This window comes from Mesoplodon densirostris, chromosome 10 (assembly GCF_025265405.1).
Source record: "Mesoplodon densirostris isolate mMesDen1 chromosome 10, mMesDen1 primary haplotype, whole genome shotgun sequence".
NCBI classification, from domain to species: domain Eukaryota; kingdom Metazoa; phylum Chordata; class Mammalia; order Artiodactyla; family Ziphiidae; genus Mesoplodon; species Mesoplodon densirostris.
In genome coordinates, this window is record NC_082670.1 from 62,327,264 (window position 1) to 62,351,160 (window position 23,897).

General features: G+C 40.8%; 1 protein-coding gene across 5 annotated transcripts; it reads right to left on the reverse strand.

The window, feature by feature from the left end:
- Nucleotides 1-3,143: 3,143 nt before the first annotated feature.
- Nucleotides 3,144-23,310, reverse strand: ZNF197 (zinc finger protein 197). Of its 5 annotated transcripts, none has more exons than XM_060109363.1 (7): nt 23,209-23,310; nt 21,117-21,198; nt 17,081-17,550; nt 15,717-15,879; nt 14,635-14,726; nt 14,208-14,334; nt 3,144-6,782 (listed from the first exon to the last, which is right to left on the reverse strand). In XM_060109363.1, the coding sequence occupies exons 3-7, from the start codon at nt 17,468-17,470 to the stop codon at nt 4,465-4,467; spliced, it is 3,090 nt and encodes a 1,029-aa protein (XP_059965346.1). In that variant the 5' UTR covers nt 17,471-17,550; nt 21,117-21,198; nt 23,209-23,310; the 3' UTR covers nt 3,144-4,464. The 5 variants fall into 5 exon arrangements, with proteins under 5 accessions (XP_059965346.1, XP_059965344.1, XP_059965342.1 ...); XM_060109361.1 differs by having other exon boundaries at nt 17,081-17,559; XM_060109359.1 differs by lacking the exon at nt 21,117-21,198.
- Between the last annotated feature and the right edge of the window lie 587 nt (nt 23,311-23,897).

Genomic DNA, 23,897 nt, shown 5'->3' on the forward strand with positions numbered 1-23,897 from the left:
CCTCAGAGCGCGGGGCATCCCTAGGCCGGGTAAGGCCACTTAACCGAGGCGCGCACCCGACAGCCTGAAGCTACAAAGCATCCATCTGTGGAAGGCCCTGATAATTTTGCCCTAAATGTTCTGGAAATAACAAACAGTACAGAGAATGGTACAACGAATGCCTGTATCCTCCTTCTGTACTCAACAATTAACACTTTGCTATGTTTGCCTTACCTCTCTATATACTGAAGACATTTTTAAAAGTTGTAATCATCAAAACACTTCATTCCAAATACTTCAATATGCATCCTTCAGTAATAAGAATAATCTCCAAACTAACAATACCATCATTACAGGTAGGAAAATTAACAATAATTCCGTGAAACCATCTAATAACCATTTTCAAATTTCCAACTGTCCTAAAATATATATTTCATAATTTTGTTTTTCCAAATCAGTTTCACACACTGCATTTGGTACGGCTCTTCAGTTTTGCTTTTTATTTTGAATTTACAGATTCACAGAAAGTTGCAAAGATAATACCCTTCAACTAGTTTCCCCCAATGGGTACATCTTACATAGTTTAATATTAAAAAATCAGGAAATTGACATTGGTACAATGTGTGTACATTTTGTCATTTTATCATGTGTAGATTTGTGTAACCACCATCACAATCAAGATACACAACTGTTCCAACACCACCAAGGCCTCCCTCAGTGCTACCCCTCCCTCTTCCCCTGCTCCCTCCCACTATCCCCAACCTCTGGCAACCACTTATCTGTATACTTTCATCTGTATACTTTTGTCAATTTAGAATATTATATAAATCTGGCCATACATTTCAGATTGGATTTTTTTCACTCAGCGTAATTCTCTTGGGATACACTTGAGTCACTGCAGGTATCAATAGGTCATTCCATTTTATTGCAGAGTAGTATTACATGGTATAGATATACTGCAGTTTGTTTTAACCACCAGTCAGATCTTGACTATTACAAATAAAACTGATTTTAACAGTCACGTACAGGTTTTTTTTGTGAACACGAGTTTTCATTTATCTGGGATAAATGCTCAGGAGTGCAAATACTGGGTATATGGCAAGTGCATGTTTGGTTTTATAGGAAACTGCCAAATTATTCCCCAGAGTGGCTGTAACATTTCTCATTCCTGGCAATGTAAAAGATTCAGTTCCTTTGCATCCTTGCCAGCATTTGGTGTTAAAACTTTTTTTAAAAAGCTGATAGCTGTGCAGATTTTTTTTTTTTTTTTTTTTTTTTTTTTTTTTTTTTTTTGCGGTACGCGGGCCTCTCACTGCCGTGGTCTCTCCCGCCGCGGAGCACAGGCTCCGGACGCGCAGGCCCAGCGGCCATGGCTCACAGGCCCAGCCGCTCCGCGGCATGTGGGATCTTCCCAGACCGGGGCACGAACGCGCGTCCCCTGCATCGGCAGACGGACTCCCAACCACCGCGCCACCAGGGAAGCCCTGTGCAGATTTTTAACTTGCATTTCCCTAATGGCTAATGATGTTGAACGTCTTTTCATTTGCCATAAATATCTGTTCATGTCTTTTGCCCGTTTTCTAATTGGATCTATTTATTACTGCTGAGTTTTGAGAATTCTTTAGTCTAGATACAAATCCTGTGTTGCATGTATGATTTGCAAATATTTTCTCCCAGTCTGTAATGCTTTTTCATCCTCTTTAAAGAGTCTTTTGGAGAGAAAATTTTAATTTTGACGAGGTTCAACTTATTTTTTTCCTTTTATGGAGCATGCTTTTGATATGTCTAAGAATTCTTTGCTTAGTCTTAGTTCCTGCTGTGATTTTTATTTTTTGCCTATGGCTATCCAATTGCTGCAGCATTTGTTGAAAGGCTATCTCTCCTCTACTGAATTGCTTTTGCACCTGTCAAAAATCCATTGGGCATCTGTGAGTCTATTCCTGGCTCAGTATCTTATGGCTCTTTAGTATCTTTTAAAAACAACCCTCTCCTCCACTTTTTATACCTTTCATTATGGAAAATTTCATACATATACAAAAGCAGTACAATGAACTCTCAATATTCACCCAGCATTAACAATTATCACCCCTCCCTTTTTCATCGCATCTTTTTGAAGAATCCAGTTTTCTTTTTGTTTTTCTTTTTTGGCCGTGCCGCTTGGCTTGTGGGATCTTAGTTCCCCGACCAGAGATCAAACCTGCGCCCTCAGCAGTGAAAGCAAGGAGTCCTAATGACTGGACCGCCAGGGGATTCTCCCAATTTTCTTACACAATATCCCATGTTTTAAACTTGTTTCTCATGGTGTCTTTTATCTTGCTCCTCTGCCTCCTGTACTTCCTGTAAACTGGCAATCAGGTCTAAGAAGCTTGATAAATTCAGGTTATACTTTTGGCTTTATTGCATTACATGTGGAGAGGCACATTATGTGAGTTGTCCCAGTCTTTGCAATGTTACATTTTGTTAAACTGATTAAGAGGTAAATGCCAACTCTTCATTGTTAAAGTACATCTTTCCCTGTGTAATTATTACATAATCCGGGGTGATTCTTCTGTATGGACATAAAGCATCTTCATATTCATTACCTCATAACAACTTGGTGAGGTAGATATTCTTCCTTCTGTTTAACAGATAAGGAAATCGAGGCTCCAAGAAATGAAGGCATTTGTCCAAGGAAGAGTGGCAGAATCTGACTCATAGGGTCTTCAGACTTTTAACCTGGACCCCTTCCAGTTTTCACTCTTGGTCCTTTCAGTCTAATGAGGAACCAGCCCTCAAGGAACTTTGGGGTTGAATTAATAACACTTATTATAATCAACACACCACTTCAATGCTGCTAGTATTAGAAAACACAATCCTAATATTAAGGTATTTATACTCCAGTGACAGGACTGGAGTTCTGAGAATCACAACATAAAATTATCAAATAAAGAATATAGGAAGAGGGCTTCCCTGGTGGCGCAGTGGTTGAGAGTCCGCCTGCCGATGCAGGGGACGCGGGTTCGTGCCCCGGTCCGGGAAGATCCCACATGCCGTGGAGCGGCGGGGCTCGTGAGCCATGGCCGCTGAGCCTGCACGTCCGGAGCCTGTGCTCCGCGGTGGGAGAGGCCACAACAGTGAGAGGCCCGCGTACCGCAAAAAAAAAAAAAAAAAAGAATATAGGAAGAAATAAATTTACAAATGTAGAAAAGGGTACAGACTGAATGAATGATTGGTTCACTGGGAGTAAATGGGCCTGACCACTCAGAGGTGGATTCTGAATTGGTTTAATCAGAGCTTTGAAGGGCTTGGCTCTGTGTAAAAAAACTTATGTAGTAAGTTGAGTGCTGGGACAGAATGTTGTTTCTTAAGTAACAAGCTATTTGTATGTCAGTAATGATGAAATGCTGATTAGAATTCAGAATGACAGGAGCAGGGATAATCAGCTCAAGGGGTGGGGTTAAGGATTTTTTCCTGTCGACAAGGAAAGCAACGTAGGACTGTCCTTCCATTTTGACACTCTAGGTCCACTAGTTTTAAAATCCAAAGGTTGAAAAATAAATTGTTTTTCTTGGCATCATACTAATAGCTGGACATACTATTTAATAAGCCAATATTTTTTCCATTAAAACAAACTAATATATTATCTCCCTTAGACATTTAAAAAGCTGTTTTAAAAAGGTCTTTTTAAAGTACAAAATTCCAAAGTTAGCTATCCACCATACTTCCTCTTACTATAAAAATGAATCTTTTGAGGTGCATTAAGTCCTAATATTAACTTAATGAACAAACGTTACATTATGCCATGTTCTAGATTTTGTTCTAGATCATGTTCTTTTATCCAACTTTATTGACAACTAAATTGTTTCATAAAGTACTTTCACATGATCCTTCTACTGAATGCTCACAACAACGCTATGAAGTAGGCATTATACCAATATTTGACTGACAAGAGAAACTGAGACTTAGAGGCTGACTTAATAACATCACAGAGCTAGTAAGAGAAAGAGCCAGGACCCAAACCTAGGTTTTCTGATTCCAAATCCAGTGTACTTAAGTTGTCCTCAAACAGCAGACTCTTGCCCACCCAACTCCATCTTTGATATGTCTTAATCATACTGTCTGTAGAGACTTTCTCTAGCAGTAATACTATATTTTAAATGTACAATGTATATATACCTTTTCAAAAATGTACACTTTTTAATACCAAGATATTTTTGCTGTCATTTATAATGACACCATTACATCTTATAAAACATAACCCAATTTCTTCAGAATCTTTGATCGCTCCAAGGTCCTTTTCTAGGTTCATAACAAATGGTTTGGGACAGAGTATTTAACTAGAATTTGGCTTATGTTTTTGTAGTCTAGATTAACTTTCTTCCTCATGCAACATACTTGTCTATAAAGGGGTGATCATGATTTTTTTTCCTTATAAAAACCATATGCTGCCATTTATCCAACAGTTACTTAAGTAGGCGGGGATTCTATTCCATTTGACACATGATACTAGATTTTCTGAATCTCTGTCTTGGACTCATTGGCATTTTGGAGCCAAGAGAATTCCTCCACAGAATGGATTTTTTGTTGAAGATGAAGGTTTGAAGTCTGAGAGAATTGTTTTTCAGACTCATCACATTCACAGTTTTTTTCATCTGTATGAATTTTCTGATGTACAGTAAGGTTTTTTCTTTGCCTAAAAACTTTACTACAATCATTACACCCATATGGTTTCTCCCCTGTGTGGATTCTCTGGTGGCCAACTAAATTCCTCTTAGAAGTAAAACATTTTCTACACTTCTCACACTCATATGGTTTTTCCCCAGTGTGCATTCTCTGATGTACAACAAGGTTTTTATTCTGACTGAAATCTTTTCCACACTCATTACATTTATAAGGTTTCTCTCCAGTATGGATTCTTTGATGTACCATAAGATTTCTACTAGAGGTAAGGACTTTTCTACATATATGACATTCATAGGTTTTTTCCCCACTGTGAATTCTTTGATGTTCAATAAGATTTCTGTTGTAAGTAAAGCCCTTCCCACACTCACTACATGCATAGGGCTTCTCACCAGTGTGGATTCTCTGATGGGCTATAAGGTTTGAGCGGTAACTGAAGACCTTCCCACAGTCATTACATTTATAAGACTTTTCCCTTGTGTGAATCCTCTGATGGCCAATGAGGCTTTTCTTCAGAATGAAGCATTTGCCACACTCATTACACTCATAGGGTTTCTCACCACTGTGGATTCTCTTATGTTCAATGAGGTTTCTGTTAGAGCTGAAAGCTCTACCACACTCACTGCATTCAAAGGGCTTTTCCCCAGTGTGGATTCTCCGATGTACGAGCAGGCTTGAATTGTAACTGAAAGCCTTCCCACAATCCTCACATTTGTAGGCTTTCTCCTGTGTATGGAGCTTCTGATGGACCATGAAACTCTTGCTCATAATGAAGGTTTTTCCACATTCTCGACATTCATAGGGCTTTTCCCCATTGTGGAGTCTCTCATGGTCAATGAGGTTTCTGTTAGAACCAAAGACCTTGCCACAGTCTTTACATTCATAGAGATTCTCTCCTGTGTGGAACCTTTGATGTAAAATGAGGCTCTTTTTCAGAATGAAAACTTTCCCACATTCATTACATTCGTAGGGCTTCTCCCCATTGTGGAGTCTCTGATGGTCAAAAAGGTAAGCACTCTGAGTAAAGGCTTTCCCACATTCAGTACATTTATAAGGCTTCTCTCTGCTATGCATCCTCTTATGGTCAATGAGGCTTGACTTAGAAGTGAAAATCTTCCCACATTTTTTACAACCAAAGGTCTTCTTTTCTGTGTGAACTCTCTGGTGTAAGAGGAGGCTTTTGCTTCGAATGAAAACTTTTCCACATTCTTTACATTTATATGGGTTCTCTGTGCTGTGGAGCCGCTGATGGTCAACAAGGTAAGTGGTCTGGGCAAAGGTTTTTCCACATTCGTCACATTTATAGGGTTTTTCCCCAGAGTGGATTCTCTGGTGCAGAATGAGGCTCTTCTTCAGAATGAAAGCTTTCTGACACTTGTTACATTTATAAGGTTCTTCTCCTTTGTGGAGCCTCTGGTGATCAATGAGGTAAGCATTTTGAGAGAAAACTTTGCCACACTCATTACATTTATAAGGTCTCTCCCCAGAATGGCGCCTTAGATGTATAATAAGGCCTGAGTGCCTATAGAAGCCCTTTCCACACTCCTTACATTTATACGGTTTCTCCCCAGTGTGGATTCTCTGATGGTTTAGAAGGTAAGCACTTTGAGAGAAGGCTTTCCCACATTCATTACATTTATAAGGTTTCTCCCCAGAATGGTTCCGTAAATGCATTAGAAGGCTTGAGCGCTGAATAAATCCTTTTCCACACTCCTTACATTTATGAGGTTTCTCCCCAGTATGGATCCTCCGATGGTTTATAAGATGAGAGATTTTATTGAAATGTTTACAACATATATCACATTTATAAAGCTTCTTTCCTTCAGTGCCTATTAAACTTTCAGAAAAAGCTGAATCTGAAGTTAAGCTTTCTCCAAATTCCTTCCACTTTTGGCCTCGTTTTTCTGGTGGAGTCCTTTTCTTCTTTTCTCGTTCACACAGGGAACCTTTCTTCAGTGTATCTCTTTCCCTTGTTTCATTTCCCCACTGACTTGCTAAAACTTGCCATTCATACTCTTCCTCAAAGTCAAGAACCTGGGGAACACTTCCTTGAAGTCTTTTTGATGTTCCTTTCTGAGAATCTGCTCTTTGAGATAGGCTTGACTTTGATGTCACCTCCTCATTCTCAGTCATGGTCTCCCACTCTGGTAAAAGGAATTAAAAATGCAAATATTATCATATCCCTGTGTTAGTGAGAACAAGATCTTCAAATGACTTTGAAACAAGCCAGAAGGAAACTTTTATATGCATACAAAAAGGAAAAGATTTTTGTTAAATGAGGGTACAAAGCAGAATGCTACTGACAGAATGTTGTAAATGGATTAACATAAAATTCATTCTGAGATACTTCTAAGCTCTTTGCCTTCAGGGAGCAGATGGAAACATAGAAAGGATTCTGAAAAAACAGATGTAAGGAAGAACCAGAGAAAGAACATGGGATCTTTCGTAGGTGGTTCACACCTGAGGCTCAAGAATTTGGACGGGACAAAAAGAACCATTTGGCTTATAAAGAGCTGTCTTTTTATTTTCTTCTTGCTAGGAAGATAGGAACTCTAAAAGAAAGAAAATATACCTAAAAACTTGGAAGGCAATCTTTAATTTTTGAAGTCAAGTGTATAAACACTTTTTAATTACTTGAAAGCAATTAACCTACAGGGAAAAAAATCCATGAAAAAGCAACTTAATGCTTAGAATTCTCCTTCCAAAATTGAGTAACAGAATTTTAAAATTCGTTTCACAAAAATATCAGGGCTAGGTTAGACTCCCTCACTTAATTAAATATAAAAGAGAAGAAATACAGAACAAAATGAAAAAATAGAGACATTGAAAACCATGAAAACATCTTTAAAATAATGAGGCTAAACTAGTTAACCTCTTTTCTACTCTAACATTCTCAAATATTTTAAAATGTGAAATTATATATATTTTAAATGTTTTGGAAACTTATTTTCACCATCCAAATGTGAGAAAAATTATGAACTAGTTCCCCAAATTATCTAATAAGTAAAATTATGTAAATAATAGTAACATTATCTTCTATTTGAGTATAAAAACACTATTCTTCTACCTAAATAGAGAGAAAAGACATGGGAAAGGAGTGTAACTATTTTACTCTATTATGAACTTCTTTAAGTTTATGAGAGTGTGAAAATAGAAAACATCCAATAAATGTTAAAGTGAACTACATTCTTAGATCAGGCCCTCATATCTCATCTCAACCGTCCCTCTCTCTGGATTTTGGGCAGGACTGCCCATCACACTACACTGCTTCACTTGGCAGTAGGGATGGGCATGTGTCCTAGGCGTATCCAATACCAGTACTCCAGTTTCCTTGTCCACAGTGATTGTATCAAGACTGGTTTCACAATTTAAGCAGGATGCTGGTGGAAAGGAAGGTTCTCTTTCTTTAAGGAAGTAGAAGTGTTTTAAGGAATAGAAGTGTTGCAAGTGGTTAAACTGAGATGGAAAATGGTTAAGAAATGAGCAACTTTTATATATACAGTAGCTAATTAGCTGGTTAAATGATCTGAAATTTTAGTATAGAAATCAGACTATGTATGGGCCTATTGAGCTTTAAGAGATTTGGGAGAAAAATATCAGAATGAGAGAGGAAGCTGGTTACTTTCTGCAATCTTTGGTGAAGGCTGCAAGAAAAAGACAGCGTTCCCTACCTCCAATACTGCCCACTCCTCTAATCCATGTCCACTCCATTGTTAATTATCTTTCCGATAAGTATATTTGATCATGTCACTCACCTGCTCAAAACAAATAACTCTTCACTGCTTATAGGATAAAGCACAAATGACTAGAACAGCCCAAGAGCTGCCTTCACCCTATATCTGCCTATTTTTCTGGCTTCACTTCTTGTTAGTACCCTTTATGCCCAGAGACTCTAGGCATGGAAAACTACATAGAGATGCCCAAACATGTCATGTTTTTGCTTGCTTCTCTATCACTGCCCTTGCCCCTTTCTCTTCCCGAATTGCTCTTCCTCGTCCCAATTTGCTACCTGCCCAAACCTACAGCCTTAAAAACTAAGTACAAAAGTCACCCCCTGCCCCTGGAATTACCACTGATCTTACATAAATAAAAAAAGGATTATAAAGGAATACCATGAATGATTCTGTGCCAATAAATTGAACAACTTAAGATGAAATGGCTAAAATCGTAGAAAGACACAAACTACTAAAATTGACTCAAGAAGACATAGAAAATCTGAATAGTTCTATAATAAGTAAAGAAATTAAATCAGTAACCAAAAAACTACCCACAAAGAAAAGCCCAGGCCCAGACTGTATGACTGCTGAATTCTACCAAACATTAAAAGAATACCAATTCTTCACAAACTCTTCCAATAAATAGGAAAGGTGGGAACACTTCCCAACTCATTCTATGAGACCAGTATTACCTAGATACCAAAACCAGGCAAAGATATGACAAAAAAAGAGAAAACTACAAACATATCTTATGAATACAGACATAAGAATCCTCAACAAAGTATTAGCTAACTGAATCCAGCAACATATAAAAAAGAATTATACACTATGACCAAGTGGGATTTATCACAGGAATGCAAATGCTGGTATAACATCAGATAATCAATTAATGTAATAGACCATATCAACTGTATAAGGGACAAAACTCACATAATCATCTCACAGATACAGAAAAAGTATTTGGCAAAGTCCAAAACTCCTTCATGATAAGAACACTCAACAAAGTAGGAATAGAAGGGAACTTCCTCAACTTGATACAGGACACCTACAAAAAATTTAAAGCTAACATCAAACTTAATGGTGAATGATTGAATGCTTTCCCTCTAGGAGCAGGAACAAGAAAAGGATGTCTGCTCCTGCCACTTCTATGCAACAGTACTGGAGGCTCTAGCCAGGTCAATGGGGCAAAAGAAAGAAATAAAAGGCACCCAGATTGGAAAGGAAGACATAAAACTATCTCTGTTTGCAAAATTTGTATATAGAAAATCCTAAAGAATCTACCAAAAAACTATCAGAACTAAGTAAGTTCAGCAAGGTTGTAGGATAAATATCAATATACAAAAATCAGTGGTATTTCTGTACATTAGCACTGAACAATCAAAAAACAGGAAATTAAGAAATAATAGCATCCGGGAATTCCCTGGTTGTCCAGTTAGGACTTGGCGCTTTCACTGCCAGGGCCCAGGTTCAATCTCTGGTTGGGGAACTAAGATACTGCAAGCCACACAGTGCAGCCAAAAAAACAGAGACCAATATTCCAAAAGTTAAGTGGGCAAAGAACAGTACTAGGTAGTTCATAACATATGAAAAGATACTCAACCTGACTAGTAATGAGGGTGCTCATGAAACCAAATTGAAACAGCAATGAGATTTCATTTTTTCACCCTCTGTAAATCCTTCCCTAAACCACCCACCCCTCCCCCACCCTCCCAGTTCTTCCATCTAACCAAGCTCCTATGTGCTCCCCGCACTCATGCATACTTTTATTATATAACATTTGTCGCACTGTATTGTAATTATTTGTGTAAATGTCTTTTACTCCAACTTGAATGTACTTTATGGCAGGGGCTAAGCTTGATGTGGGAGATACTTAATATTTCTTGAATAATTGCCTTCAAATCCTATTCCAATCTCTTAAATGAACATATACAAGTCTTTTACATATTGAAGAAGTATGTGCAAGCTATCTGGGAGTCTGCTTTTCTACCAGCTTATCAATGCACAGAAACTGAGTGCACAAAACTGTCAAATATGATAGTGTCACAGTCTACCCCAGGTCAAAACACCATGGGCTGTGTAGTACTTTCTCTGTCTGGGGGAATTTGGTCGTGCCCAACTTTTAAACATTATAAATCCTTCGCGGGGACTAGATTCTTTAGACACATTACTTATTTTCCCTCTTTCTGAACCATTTCTTTAAGGTAGCCTCCTCAAGTCAGAATTACTAGGTCAAAGAGCGTAAACACCTTGGTATCTGTTTGCCCAAAGCCCTAACAGCATTGCAGTTAGAGCATATCTTACTTATTAAAGTTGATTCAAACTTCTCTTCCCTTAAAGAGTTGGAATAAATAAGGAATTACATCTTCTTCTTATTTTTTAAATTTAACTCCTACACCCATCTGGAATTTATTTTGGCTTACAGCGTGAGGTATGGATCCATGGTGAGTGCTTTTCATAAAATTAATCAATTAACCCATAAAGCAGGTTTTAAAGTTCTTCAAAGAAAAGATGAATTATTGAGTAAATAGCATTAGAACTACTGAAAGCCACTTGGGTTAAAAAAAAAAAAACGGGCTTCCCTGGCGGCGCAGTGGTTGAGAGTCCACCTGCCGATGCAGGGGACGCAGGTTCGTGCCCCGGTCCGGGAAGATCCCACATGCCACGGAGCGGCTGGGCCTGTGAGCCACGGCCGCTGAGCCTGAGCGTCCGGAGCCTGTGCTCCGCAACGGGAGAGGCCACAACAGTGAGAGGCCCGCGTACCTCAAAAAAAAAAAAAAACATAAACAAAAAAAAACAAGCAAACATACAAACTGGATTCCTATGTCATTCTGCATAACAAGATAAACTTTATTTATTTATTTTTTTTGCGGTATGCGGGCCTCTCACTGTTGTGGCCTCTCCCGTTGCGGAGCACAGGCTCCGGATGCGCAGGCTCAGCGGCCATGGCTCACGGGCCCAGCCGCTCTGCGGCATGTGGGATCTTCCCGGACCAGGGCACGAACCCGTGTCCCCTGCATCGGCAGGTGGACTCTCAACCACTGCGCCACCAGGGAAGCCCCAAGATAAACTTTAGATGGACTAAAGCTTACATGTAAAAACGAAACAATGAAAATGTCTGAAGAAAATACAGGTGATTTAAAAACTAATAATTTTATGGAGGAGACCACAAAGGAAAATATTGCCGTTTGACTCCATGAAAGATTTCTAAGACTTAAAAAATAATGATAATAATAATACCACTGAAAGGCAAACAAATGGGAAAATGTGCAACATGTGACAAAGTGTTAGCAGTTCTAATAAATAAAATATGTAGAAAAGATATGAATAAGCAGAAAATGACCAATAAACATGATAACACTAATAATCAAAGAAATGAAAGAAAAATAAACAAAAGATAGTATTCTTCATCTAGCTAGCAAAGTTTTAAAACAGTGACCGGGGCTTCCCTGGTGGCGCAGTGGTTAAGAGTCCGCCTGCCAATACAGGGCACACGGGTTCGAGCCCTGGTCTCGGGAGATCCCACAAGCCGCGGAGCAACTGGGCCCTGGGCCCATGCGCTATAACTGAGCCTGCGCTCTGGAGCCCGTGAGCCATAGCTACTGAAGCCCACGTGCCTAGAGCCCATGCTCTGCAACGGGAGAGGCCACCGCAATGAGAGGCCCGCGCACCTGAATGAAGAGTAGCCTCCGCTCGCCGCAACTAGAGAAAGCCCGTGTGCAGCAACAAAGACCCAACGCAGCCAAAACAAAATAAAAAATTTAAAAAAACTCAAAAAAACAGTGACCAAATCATAAACACATACAGGGGAAATGGGCCCTCTTGTACTCTTTTTGTATAAGTGTAAATTGGTACATCACTGATAGAAAGCAGTTCGGGAATATGTATCAAAATATAAAATCTACAAAATGTTTGACCACCACACCATAGCTGAGACACTGAAAGACATATTCTCATATACGTAAAAATATATAGTATAAATTACTATGAGCAATAAAAAATTTACTAAGGTTGCTGGGTACAAAATTAATATACAAAAATTAAATATTTTTATGTATGCAAACAATGATTAGAAAACATCAGAAAAGTTTCCTATTTCAAAGAATCAATGTAACCAGAATATGTAAGATCTACCTGAATGCAATTTTAAAACAGGCCTGAAACAGACAAAGGCAGTATGAACAAATGGAACAATATGTAATGTTCTTGAATAGAAATTCAGTATCATAAAGCTGTCAATGTAAAGCATGATACTCAGACAATGAAATACAAAGCTACTTCCTTCATGGCCTTTCCTAATCCCAGGAACGGTACTGGTTGCTTTGTCTTCTTCATTTCCATCTCAAGAGGCTTACGTCACTCTATTATCAATTATTTTACTCTGCCTTGTTTATTCTTTTTATGCTCATCTCCCAAATCATGCTACTTAAGGGCAGAATCACGTCATACCATTACATGGTAGGTGTTTAATGTCTGTTGGAAACATAAATGGCTAACAGTTTTTTAAAAAATTCTCTGTTATTAATCAAAGAAATCCACTTGAGGGCTTCCCTGGTGGCGCAGTGGTTGAGAGTCCGCCTGCCGATGCAGGGGACACGGGTTCGTGCCCCGATCCTGGAGGATCCCACGTGCCGCGGAGCGGCTGGGCCCGCGAGCCATGGCCGCGGAGTCTGTGTGTCCGGAGCCTGTGCTCCGCAGCGGGAGAGGCCACGGCAGTGAGAGGCCCGCGTACAGCAAAAAAAAAAAAAAAAAAAAGAAATCCACTTGAGAATAGATATTATAACTTAAAAAATTATATTAACAATAATTTAAAAGAATGGGACTACTCAGCAGCAATGAAGGCAGAGCCAAAGGAGTGGTTCTTACGTACAGCTGGTAAGAGCAGAGAGGACTGAGATCACTATGGAAAGCAGTTTGGCAGTATGAAGCAAGAGCCTTAAAACAATTCAAACACTTAGGCCTAGTAACTCTACTTCTAAAAAATAATGAGAAATTAAAAAAACAAAAACAGGGGCTTCCCTGGTGGCGCAGTGGTTGAGAGTCTGCCTGCCGATGCAGGGGATATGGGTTCATGCCCCAGTCTGGAAGGATCCCACATGCCGCAGAGTGGCTGGGCCCGTGAGCCATGGCCGCTGAGCCTGCACGTCTGGAGCCTGGGCTCCGCAACGGGAGAGGCCACAACAGTGAGAGGACCGTGTACCACAAAAAAAAAAAACAAACCTTAGGCATAGAGATAGATTATTATTATGGCAATTATTTAAAATAAAGAAATGGCTAACTAAATTATGACACAAATTACGCAGCCAATATAGATAATTGTTGCAAAGAATTTGTGATAATACGAGAGTGAGGTGACTGCAAAGAACACAAGCTATAAAACTGTATATATTCATAAATAAACACTCTCAAAACAATGTAAAAAACCTCAAACACACAAAAAAAGCCAGAAAGGTAATATATCAAAATTCTGATAGTAGCTGTTTGCAAATAGTGGGTTAAAAAAATTTTTTTTCTCCTAATATTCTGTTTTCCAAAATAAGTATGCTATACTATGTTCATAATCAGAAAAACAAACAAAAGCTGGGACTTTCCTGGTGGTCCAGTGGTTAAGAACCTGCACTTCCACTGTAGGGGGAAGAAAAAAAGAAGAGAAAAACAAACAAAAGCTGATGAAGTTGGCCGGGAGGGAGACGCAAGAGGGAAGAGATACGGGGATATATGTATATGTATAACTGATTCACTTTGTTATAAAGCAGAAACTAACACACCATTGTAAAGCAATTTATACTCCCATAAAAACGTTAAAAAAATGCTGATGAAGTAAAGGTAAGAATTATGGGAAGAAAGTGTCCTTACCTAAGGAAGTCACATTTCCATAATTCTCCAGCATCACATCCCAGTACAAAGCCCTCTGAATTGGGCCCAGACATGCCCATTCCTCTGAAGTGAAGCATACTGATACCTCCTCAAACATCACCAATTCCTGAAATAACAGGTATGTGTGAGATTATCCATGCCCAGGAAGCTCCCCTACTGAAAGGTCCCTTTCACTTCTGGGGAAGACATGTTGTGAGGGCATGAGGTGGGCAAGGGATATCAGGGAGACATAGGAGACCCCACATGAAGTCTGCCTTCCAATAGCATGGACCTTGATTTAGAGATGGGAGCTGAGTGGACACCCAAGCACAAGGATGAGGGATACTCCAGCCACAACTAGGATACTTCAGCCACAATGAAATAGTGAAGATAGGATCTTAGGAAGAAAAGAGGATGTAAATCTTACCTGTGGCTGGGCTGTCAGGAGCATGAGAGCCATTAATTGATTTCTTGGGTTCTCTTCCTGGGAAAGGGCAGAAGCTTCAGGGGCAGAAGAATCTGAAGGAGAAAAAGCTGCATATGAGGTAACTGTTGTTCCTGCCCACTACTCCAAGTCCAATATCTTTATCTTCTAAAAACAAGGAATTCAGAAAGACACAGAGCTCCCGGAACTAGGCAACGATGGCTATAAAATGACCTACAAATCTTTTCTGACCCCCACGTGCAGGGCTGGAATAGCACAAAGAATAGCAATAGAATGGATAAAGGGGGACTTCCCTGGTGGCACGGTGGATAAGACTCCGTGCTCCCAATGCAGGGGGCCCGGGTTCGATCCCTGGTCAGGGAACTAGATCCCACATGCATGCCGCAATTAAGAGTTCACATGCCACAACTAAGGAGCTGGGGAGTCTCAACTAAGGAGCCCCACGAGCCACAACTAAGGAACCCACAAGCCGCAATTAAGACCCAGCGTAACCAAACTAAAAAAAATTTTTTTAATTAAAAAAAAGAAAAAGGGCTTCCCTGGTGCTGCAGTGGTTAAGAATCTGCCTGCCAATGCAGGGGACATGGGTTCGAGCCCTGGTCCTGGAAGATCACACATGTCGTGGAGCAACTAAGCTCATGTGCCACTACTACTAAGCCTGTGCTCTAGAGTCTGTGAGCCACAACTACTGAGCCCGCATGCTGCTACTACTGAAGCCCATGTGCCTAGAGCCCATGCTCCGCAACAAGAGAAGCCACCACAATGAAGAGGCCATGCACTGTAACGAAGAATAGCCCCTGCTCGCTGCAACTAGAGAAAGTCCGCGCACAGCAACAAAGACCCAACACAGCCAAAAATAAGTAAATAAAATAAATTGAAAAAAAAAAAAAAGAAAGGATAAAGAGTCAGAGGGACCCAGGAAAGGACAAGAGGGAGAACAGGAAAGAGCTTGGTACCATAAAGGGTTCATATAAGGGCAGGAGAGGAAGCAACTATCTGGGAGTAGGGAAATGATCCACAGTAAGAGTCCCGAGAAAAGTCCAAAGTCAGAGCCAGTAAGTTACCATGTTGAGGATCTTGGAGCAAGTTGAACACCACTGGGTCAGTAAGAGGATTTGAGTGAATTTCAGCTGATATGTGGCTGCCAGTGGGTGCATGAGGAAGTGCTATTCCTGGAGTGCTCAGACCCTCCTGGAGAGTGTCCTGATCCTGGACAAGGACTGGAACCTGGGAACAAGCAGAACAAAATAAGCTGACTCTCCTTGTACCTCCAGAAAATGGACTCACCTAACATGGACCTCTTTCTGCCCGTAATCTAGAACTGTGAGATGAGAGTGACCCACCTCAAGTATGGAGCATCAAAACAGCAGTAAAGCTTTGCCTTGAGAACAATGGAGCTGCCCTCTAGCCCCACTCATGGTACTGGTGACCTCTCCCAGAGGAGACTGAACACAACGGTGGAAACAGAAGCCAGACCTGGGTGTGGGTTAAGGAGGGAATGGGAAGTAACAAGCAATTAAGAGCTTCAGACCTCGTTTTAGATTACACCTGGGTTCAATACACTCTTCTACTTATTTACCCCTTTACTTATCCCTTCCTGCTCCAACAGAAGGAACACTACAAGTCTAGACATTTGCTTTTGTTGCTAACTAGGTGTCTCACCTAAGACAATGTAGTGAACCTTTTCCTGCCTCCATTTTCTTATCTCTCAAATGAGAAAGATGGATTAGTGATTAGTACTGAAATACGTAGCTCTAAATTCTTCATTTTTATGATTTAAACAAATGAGCCCATCCTTGGTACCGCTCCCAAGTTATATTCCAGACTTCTTATATAGAAGTGTTTCTAGTGGGCTCCAGATTGACAAAAAGAGATCTGACACATACTAGAACCTATATTAAGATCCCAATTTAATAGCCAAGGATATAAAATCTTATCAGAGGCAAATATCTCAACCCAATCCCTTGGCTCACAGAATCCCCAGTAGGGGAAAACATGGGAGGTCTTGCCAGATCTAGAAAGCTTCATTCGTGCTTTCTCACTGCCTTTTATACTTCAGGCTTACAACATCACTCCAAACATACTTATACAAACAATACATACGTTTCTGTTTAGAGGAACACTTACAAACATTACGTTCTTCAGATTCTTGAACCAAACTCAGCATTAGCAAGCATCACCCAAGGAGGCAAAGCAGAGTCAATGCCTTGTGTTGATTCTGAATTGGCCCAAAGACCCCAATCATAAATCCATTTCTCTCAAAAGACATTCTGTGGTCTGAACAGCTCATGAACCTGTTTTAATTAGCATTAGGGTTGCTACTGTGTTATTAATTGTTAATGAAAATCATAGCATCATCCTCTATCCCCTCTGTCCTGGGCCTACTCCCTCCTTCCACCTCAAACTCTTCCCCCTTCCCCTTTCTCACTTTTAGTGCTGGTCCATCGAGGTCTTTCTGCAGCTCCTCTACCAGGGCCACTGCCTCCTCACCACTCCTGGGGCGATGGATCTGCACCCAGGTCCGTATCTCTCCGGGCAGGATGCTCAGGAACTGCTCCAACACCAGCAGCTCAAGGATCTGTGCCTTGGTGCGTGCTTCTGGCCTCAGCCACCGGCGACAGAGCTCCCGGAGCCGGCTCAGTGCCTCCTGGGGTCCAGATGTCTCATGGTAACGTAACTGTCTAAAGTGCAGGTGGGAGGTCTCCCAAACAGAGGAGCTGCTCCCTTGGAAGCTGGTTCCCCACTTCCAGGTATCATCCTTCCCTTTAACAAGGCCCTCTTGTCTCAGAGCACTGTGGGCCCAATTTTCTCTTGTCATTGTTGTTATTTAAGAAAGGCTCCTCTCTAGGGCCCCTCAATCCTTGCTTGCCTTCTTCCTTAGAGCTTGGAGAACATCATCTATAAGACCTCAAGAAATCATTGTTAAAGTTAACCCAGAGAAACAATCAGGTTTTCCAGACCCCAGTTAGCTCTCACTAATGAAGAAACCTCCCTGAATGCAAAGTTCTAGATTCTGGGCCATGCCTCCTCTAACAGAAGCCCGGGCCCAAGGCTCTAGGGACACTAATACGCATGTTACCCAGACCATTGCTCATATCAAAAACATGAAATTCCTTTGGTCTTTTTTTTTTTGGCCACGTGGCATGTGGGATCTTAGTTCCCCGACCAGGGATCCAAGCCGTGCTCCGTGCATTAGAAGCATGGAGTCTTAACCACTGGACGGCCAGGAAAGTCCCTCCTTTGGTCTTTATTCACAGTTTCTCCTCCACCTAATTACAATAAATCCTTTATCCACCATTCTAACAATGGGCATCCTGGCTACTCCTGTGTGACCTTGAACAAGTTACCTCACTTCTAAGTCTCAGTTTGTTAACCTGTAAAATAGGGGCAACAACAATTCCTATCTTATGGGCTTGTAAGAATCTGATGTGAAATACATTTCAGGCTTTTGAATAGTGCCTGGTATATGGATTCAAATGTTAATCATTATCTTTCTGCAACTACCACCTTTTCCTATGTTCTTAGGCTTCTGCTTTCTAGAAATAGTGCGTTCTTTAGAAATAATATGTATCTTTATTACAAAATGGAAAATCTGTAAAACCAGAAAACACATACAAAACCAAAGAACAATCACTGCTATTGTTCTGGACTACATTCTTCCAGTCCTTTCTCTAACGGACAATTTGGATCACAAAACTGGATCCAACTGTACTGCTCCATAATTTCACACATATTGTGTTGTGAACACAATATCAAATATTCTTCATCATTATTTTCAAGAGTACATCAGCCCATGGGACTTTCCTGGTGGTGCAGTGGTTAAGAATCCGCCTGCCAATGCAGGGGACATGGGTTTGAGCCCTGGTCTGGGAAGATCCCACATGCCGTGGAGCAGCTAAGCCCGTGTGCCACAACTACTGAGCCTGCGCTCCAGAGGACGGGAGCCATAACTACTGAGCCCGCGTGCCACAACCACTGAAGCCCGCGTGCCTAGAGCCCGTGCTCCACAACAAAGGGAGGCCACCACAGTGAGAAGCCTGCGCACTGCGGGGAGTAGTGGCCCCCACTCGCTGCAGCTAGAGAAAGCCCGCGTGCAGCAACAAGGACCCAACGCAGCCAAAAATAAATAAATAAATAAATAAATAAATAAATAATTTTTTTAAAAAGAGTATATCAGCCCATTCATACTTTAGTCCCCTGTTGTTAGACGTTTAGATTATTTATAATTTTCTCCTATGACAAATTCAGCTGCAATGACCATCTTTGCTAATGAATTTTTGGTTACATTTCTGCTTATTTCTTCAGGAAAAATTCCCAGAAAAGAAACTGTTTGGCTGAAAGGTACAAATAGTTTAAACTTTTAAGGTTGTAATAGTTACATTACTATCAGTAACATATAAGAGTGCCTCATTGATTTTATTTAACACATGGACCCTTAAAATTCATGCTTATAATGGAGCAGAGGAGGCCAAAATATAAACATAATTTCAATATAATGTGTGAGTACAATTAACAGGAGGACATATAAGCACAGTAAGAATTCATGAAGGTAATTTTGGGTTGGGCTGTAAAGAAAAAAAGACCACTGGAGTGTTAGGAAAGCCATTCCAGGAATAAAGAAACTGCAATTTCAAAAGCAAGGGAGAGACAGCACATATAGCTCTGTTAAAAAGGTTCTTTGCACATCAGAGAAGGAAGTAAACTTTGAGGGTAATTTTGTAGAATTAGAGTGAAGAGGTAAACAGAAGCCAATTCTACAGGCTACTGAGAGGCAGCCAGAGGCATCCCAAGTAGCCAGAGTGGCACTGCCAACCAAGCTCCTTCCACAGGAATTACACTCAGCATCTCAGCATCAAGCCACTGTAGATTTAACCTGTGTCTGTGAGCACCTCTGCTTTATCTAGTTTTACTTTGTGCATCTGTTAGCAAGACGCGTCCTAAGGGAACTGCTTCTTTGCTTTACATCATTTCAGCTTATGAAAGGTTTCATAAGAATACTCTACTTTCAGGGATTTCCCTGGTGGTGCAGTGGATAAGACTCCATGCTCCCAATGCAGGGGGCACAGGTTCAATCCCTGGTCAGGGAACTAGATCCCACATGCGTGCTGCAACTAAGAGTTCGCATGCCACAACTAACGAACCTGTTTGCCGCAACTAAGGAGCCCACAGGCCGCAACTAAGGAGCCCACCTGCTGCAACTAAGACCTGGCGCAACCTAAATTAAAAAAAATAAATAAATAACCCTACTTTCAGACATTAGGGGAAACCTGTAGTCTAAACAAATAATTAAAGTTCTAAATTAAGTAGTAGTAGGGATAGAACAATTGAGAAAAACTGAGCAGTTCTTTGGTAACTGATCTAGGGGTGATGGAAAGGAATTTAAAAAAAGGATTTCTATCCCATGTTCACAGATAGGAAGACTCAATATTGTCAATGTTTCAGTGCTTCTCAACTTTACCTATAGATTCAATGCAACTCCAATCAAAATCTCAGCAAGCTATTTTGTGGATATTGACAAACTGATTCTAAAGTTCACATGGAGAGGCAAAAGACCCAGAATAACTAACACAATATTTAAGAAGAAGAACAAAGTTGAGGGACTGACACTACCCACATCAAAACTTTCTAAAAAGCTACAGTGATGAAGACAGCATGGTACTGGCAAAATTGTAGACAAATCAATGGGACAGAATAGAGAGTCCAGAAATAGACCCACACGAATAGTCAACTGATCTCTGAGAGAGTCAAGGTAATACAATGGAGCAAATATAGTCTTTTTGGCAAATGGTGCTGGTACAACCGGACATTCACATGCAAAAAAATGAATCTAGAGACAGATTTTACATCTTTCACAAAAATTAACTCAAAATGGATCACAGACCTAAATGTAATATGCAAAACTATAAAATTCCTGGAAGATAACCTAGGAGAAAACCTAGATGATCTTGGGTATGGTGATAGCTTTTTAGATACACACAAAAGGCACGATCCTTGAATGAAATAATTAATAAACTAGACTTCATCAAAACTAAAAAATTCTGCTCTGCAAAAGGCAATGTCAAGAATGAGAAGACAACCCGGAAGACTGAGAGAAAATACTTGCAAAAGACACACACTATTATCCTTCCTTTGTATATTTTATACAAAGAACTCTTAAAACCTAACAATAAGAAAACAAACAACTCAATTAAAATATGGCCCAAGGGGGAATTCCCTGGTGATCCAGTGGTTAGGACTCAGAGCTTGCACTGCCAGGGGCCTGGGTTCAATCCCTGGTCAGGGAACTAAGATATTACAAGCTGTGTGACGAGGGGAAAAAAAAAAAAAAGATAAAATGACTCAAAGACCTAAACAAATACCTCACCAAAGAAGATATACATATTTCAAACAACTGCACGAAAATATGCTCCACATCATATGTCATCATGGAAATGAAAGTTAAAACAATGAGATACCTTACGTACCTATTATAATGGCCAAAATCCAGAACACTGGCAACACCAAATGCTGGTGAAGATGTGGAGCAACAGGAACTATCATTCATTGCTGGTGGGAATGCAAAATGGTACAGCCACTATAGAAGACAGTTTGGCAGTATCTTACAAAACTAAACATAATCCTACCATAAATTCTAGCAATTGTGTTCCTTGGTATTCATCCAAAGAAACTGAAGACATACATCCACACGAAAACCTGCACATGGATGTTTACAGCAGCTTCATTCGTAATTGTCAACACCTAGAATCAACCAAGATGTCCTTCAATAGGTGAATGAATAAACTGTGGTACATCCAGACAATCGAATATTACTCAGTGCTAAAAAGAAACAAGCTATTAAGCCATGAAAAGATACAAAGGAAGCTTAAATATGGACTACCCAGTGAAAGAAGCTAATCTGAAAATCTAATATACTGTACAATTCCAACTATATGACACTCTGGAAAAGGCAAAACTATGGAGACAGTAAAATGATCAGTGGTTGCCCAGGTTGGAGAAGGAAGGGCTGAGCAGGCAGAATACAGAGGACTTCTTAGGGCAGTGAAACCATGCTGTATACTAAAATGGTGGATACATTATACAAATCATTATAAATCTGTTCAAACCCATAGAATATATAAACACAGAGAGTGAACCTTTATGTAACCTATGGACTTTGGGTGATTAAAATGTGTCTGATACAGGTTCACCAACTGCAACAGAAGGTACCACTCTGGTGGGGGATTTTTTTTTTTTTTGGATTGAAGTGTAGTTATTACACAATGTTGTATTAATTTGTGCTGTACAGCAAAGTGATTCAGTTATACATAAATATACACTCTTTTTATATTCTTTTCCATTATGGTTTAGCACATGATACTGAATATAGTTCCCTGTGCTATACAGGAGGACCTTGCTGTTTATCCATTCTATAAATAGTAGCTTGCATCTGCTAACTCCAAACTCCCACTCCATCCCTCCGGTGGTGGGGGATGTTGATATGGGGGGACGCTATGCAAGAGCGGGGGCAGGGAGTATATGGGAAATTTCTGTATTTTCTGCTTAATTTTCCTGTGAACGTAAAACTGCTCTAAAAAATAAAGTCTGTAAGTAAATAAAACCCGGGGCAGGGGGGAGAAGAATTTCTAAATAATTTTCTACAGTAAATTATCAGAATTCTATTTACTCTTACTTTGCAGATAGATACAAATAATAAATCCTTAAACATACATTTTGTTTGCTTCTCACAAAAGGTTTGTGAGCCACAAGTTAAAAAGAACAAAAGAAGCCTCAAAGGAACTACGCGATTCACTCAAGGCCACTCAGTTATGGGAGCAAATTCTGAACTCAGGGATTCTAACTCCAAAAGTCCAAAATAACTACATCTAAGAAAAGACTTCTGAAACCCAAACAACTCTTCTAAAGCAATGGTTTAGAATAATAATGACAACAATTCATTATAAAGCTTTAATCTGGCAAGCTGTAAAACGAAAATAAACAACCATACGTAGTCACTCACAGGTTGGCAATGACCTTTCTTGCAAAAGCCGGCGTTTACGCTGAGTTTACCATCTTAGTACTTAATGTGAAAATACATTCTCTGAAGCAATGGTGGTACGGCTTGTCTAAGTTTGCTTCTTAAATACCATTATATTACAAAATTAAAAGATGAGAACCGGTCCATACCTCAAGGGAAAAAAAAAAAAGCCCCCAGAAGTCTGGGAGTCCCTGCTCCAGGGAAGTCTCAAGCTGTTTCTCAGCATCAGTCTCAGAGAAGATGGGAAAAGAGCAGAAAAGCCTGAGCTGGGGAACCTGACTACTGAGGGCGGTGTTCTCAAAGGGGCAGCACATTCTACTAACTCGAGGGCCGGTCCACAGACACACGGACTCAGGGGCGCTGTCTTCAATACCTTCCCCAAGCCGCAGCCAAGGCGTCCACCTCAACACGGAGTGGAGGGACCGCGCTGGGGGTAAGGGCCGGAGAGGAGTCGGAGAAGGCTGCGCTGCCCTGGCGAGCTCAAGCCGCACCCCGGGCCGCCCTCCCCGCGTGCCAACCTGACCCGAGCCCAGCCCGCTCACCAGGGGCTCCCGCAGCGGCTCCGGCCTTGAGGACCGCCGCCTCGGCGCCGGGACGCCGGGAGATGACACGGGAACTGGAGCCCACGGCACCTGAGGCCCAAAATAATGGCTGACCCGCGGATACCGCGACTTCCGGTCGCTCACCCCACCTCCCAGTCCCGGCTCTCTAGGAAGCCATAGCTCTATGGTTCCTAGTTTTTCCCGGTGAAGGCGAAGAAAAGCAGAGCTCCTGGACCCTTGGGTCTTCATTCCTCCCAACCAAAGAGTAGGCGTAGCTGTACTCCGGAACACAAGGATCAGCGGTGAATCACACGGTTCAGGCCCTCAGGACGCTTGTTGCCTCCTGAAGGAACTGAACCTTTTAATTTGCAGTTCAACTGAGGTTGATGGGGAGTAATTCTTCATATGTCTGAGTGACTTCGTGGGTGACTTTTCCAATCTATTCTTGAACCTAGAGCAGTTCTCACTGTAAATAACATGGCTTATAAATGACTCCCTTGTGAACTGGCTTACTGTCGAGTATCTCTTGCCCAAATGATGAGATAATGGAGCTCTGGTGTTAAATATTAGTCAACCTGAAACTGCGATAGAGAGACACTGCCTCTCTGGAATGAGAAAGTTGTTGCAGTTGTCCATCACCCTGGGTGAAGTTAGGTCTGTGTAAAGGAAACTGAACTCTGATTCTCTCT

What these genes read in the sequence shown, in the direction of transcription:
- ZNF197 (XM_060109359.1), bottom strand. Translation starts at nt 17,470, where the DNA reads ATGACAAGAGAAAATTGGGCCCACAGTGCTCTGAGACAAGAGGGCCTT. An exon ending in TCGATGGACCAGCACTAAAA is followed by an intron (nt 15,880 to 17,080) that starts GTGAGAAAGGGG and finishes GCTTGTTCCCAG; the next exon opens with GTTCCAGTCCTTGTCCAGGA. An exon ending in TGGAAATGTGACTTCCTTAG is followed by an intron (nt 6,783 to 14,207) that starts GTAAGGACACTT and finishes TCCTTTTACCAG; the next exon opens with AGTGGGAGACCATGACTGAG.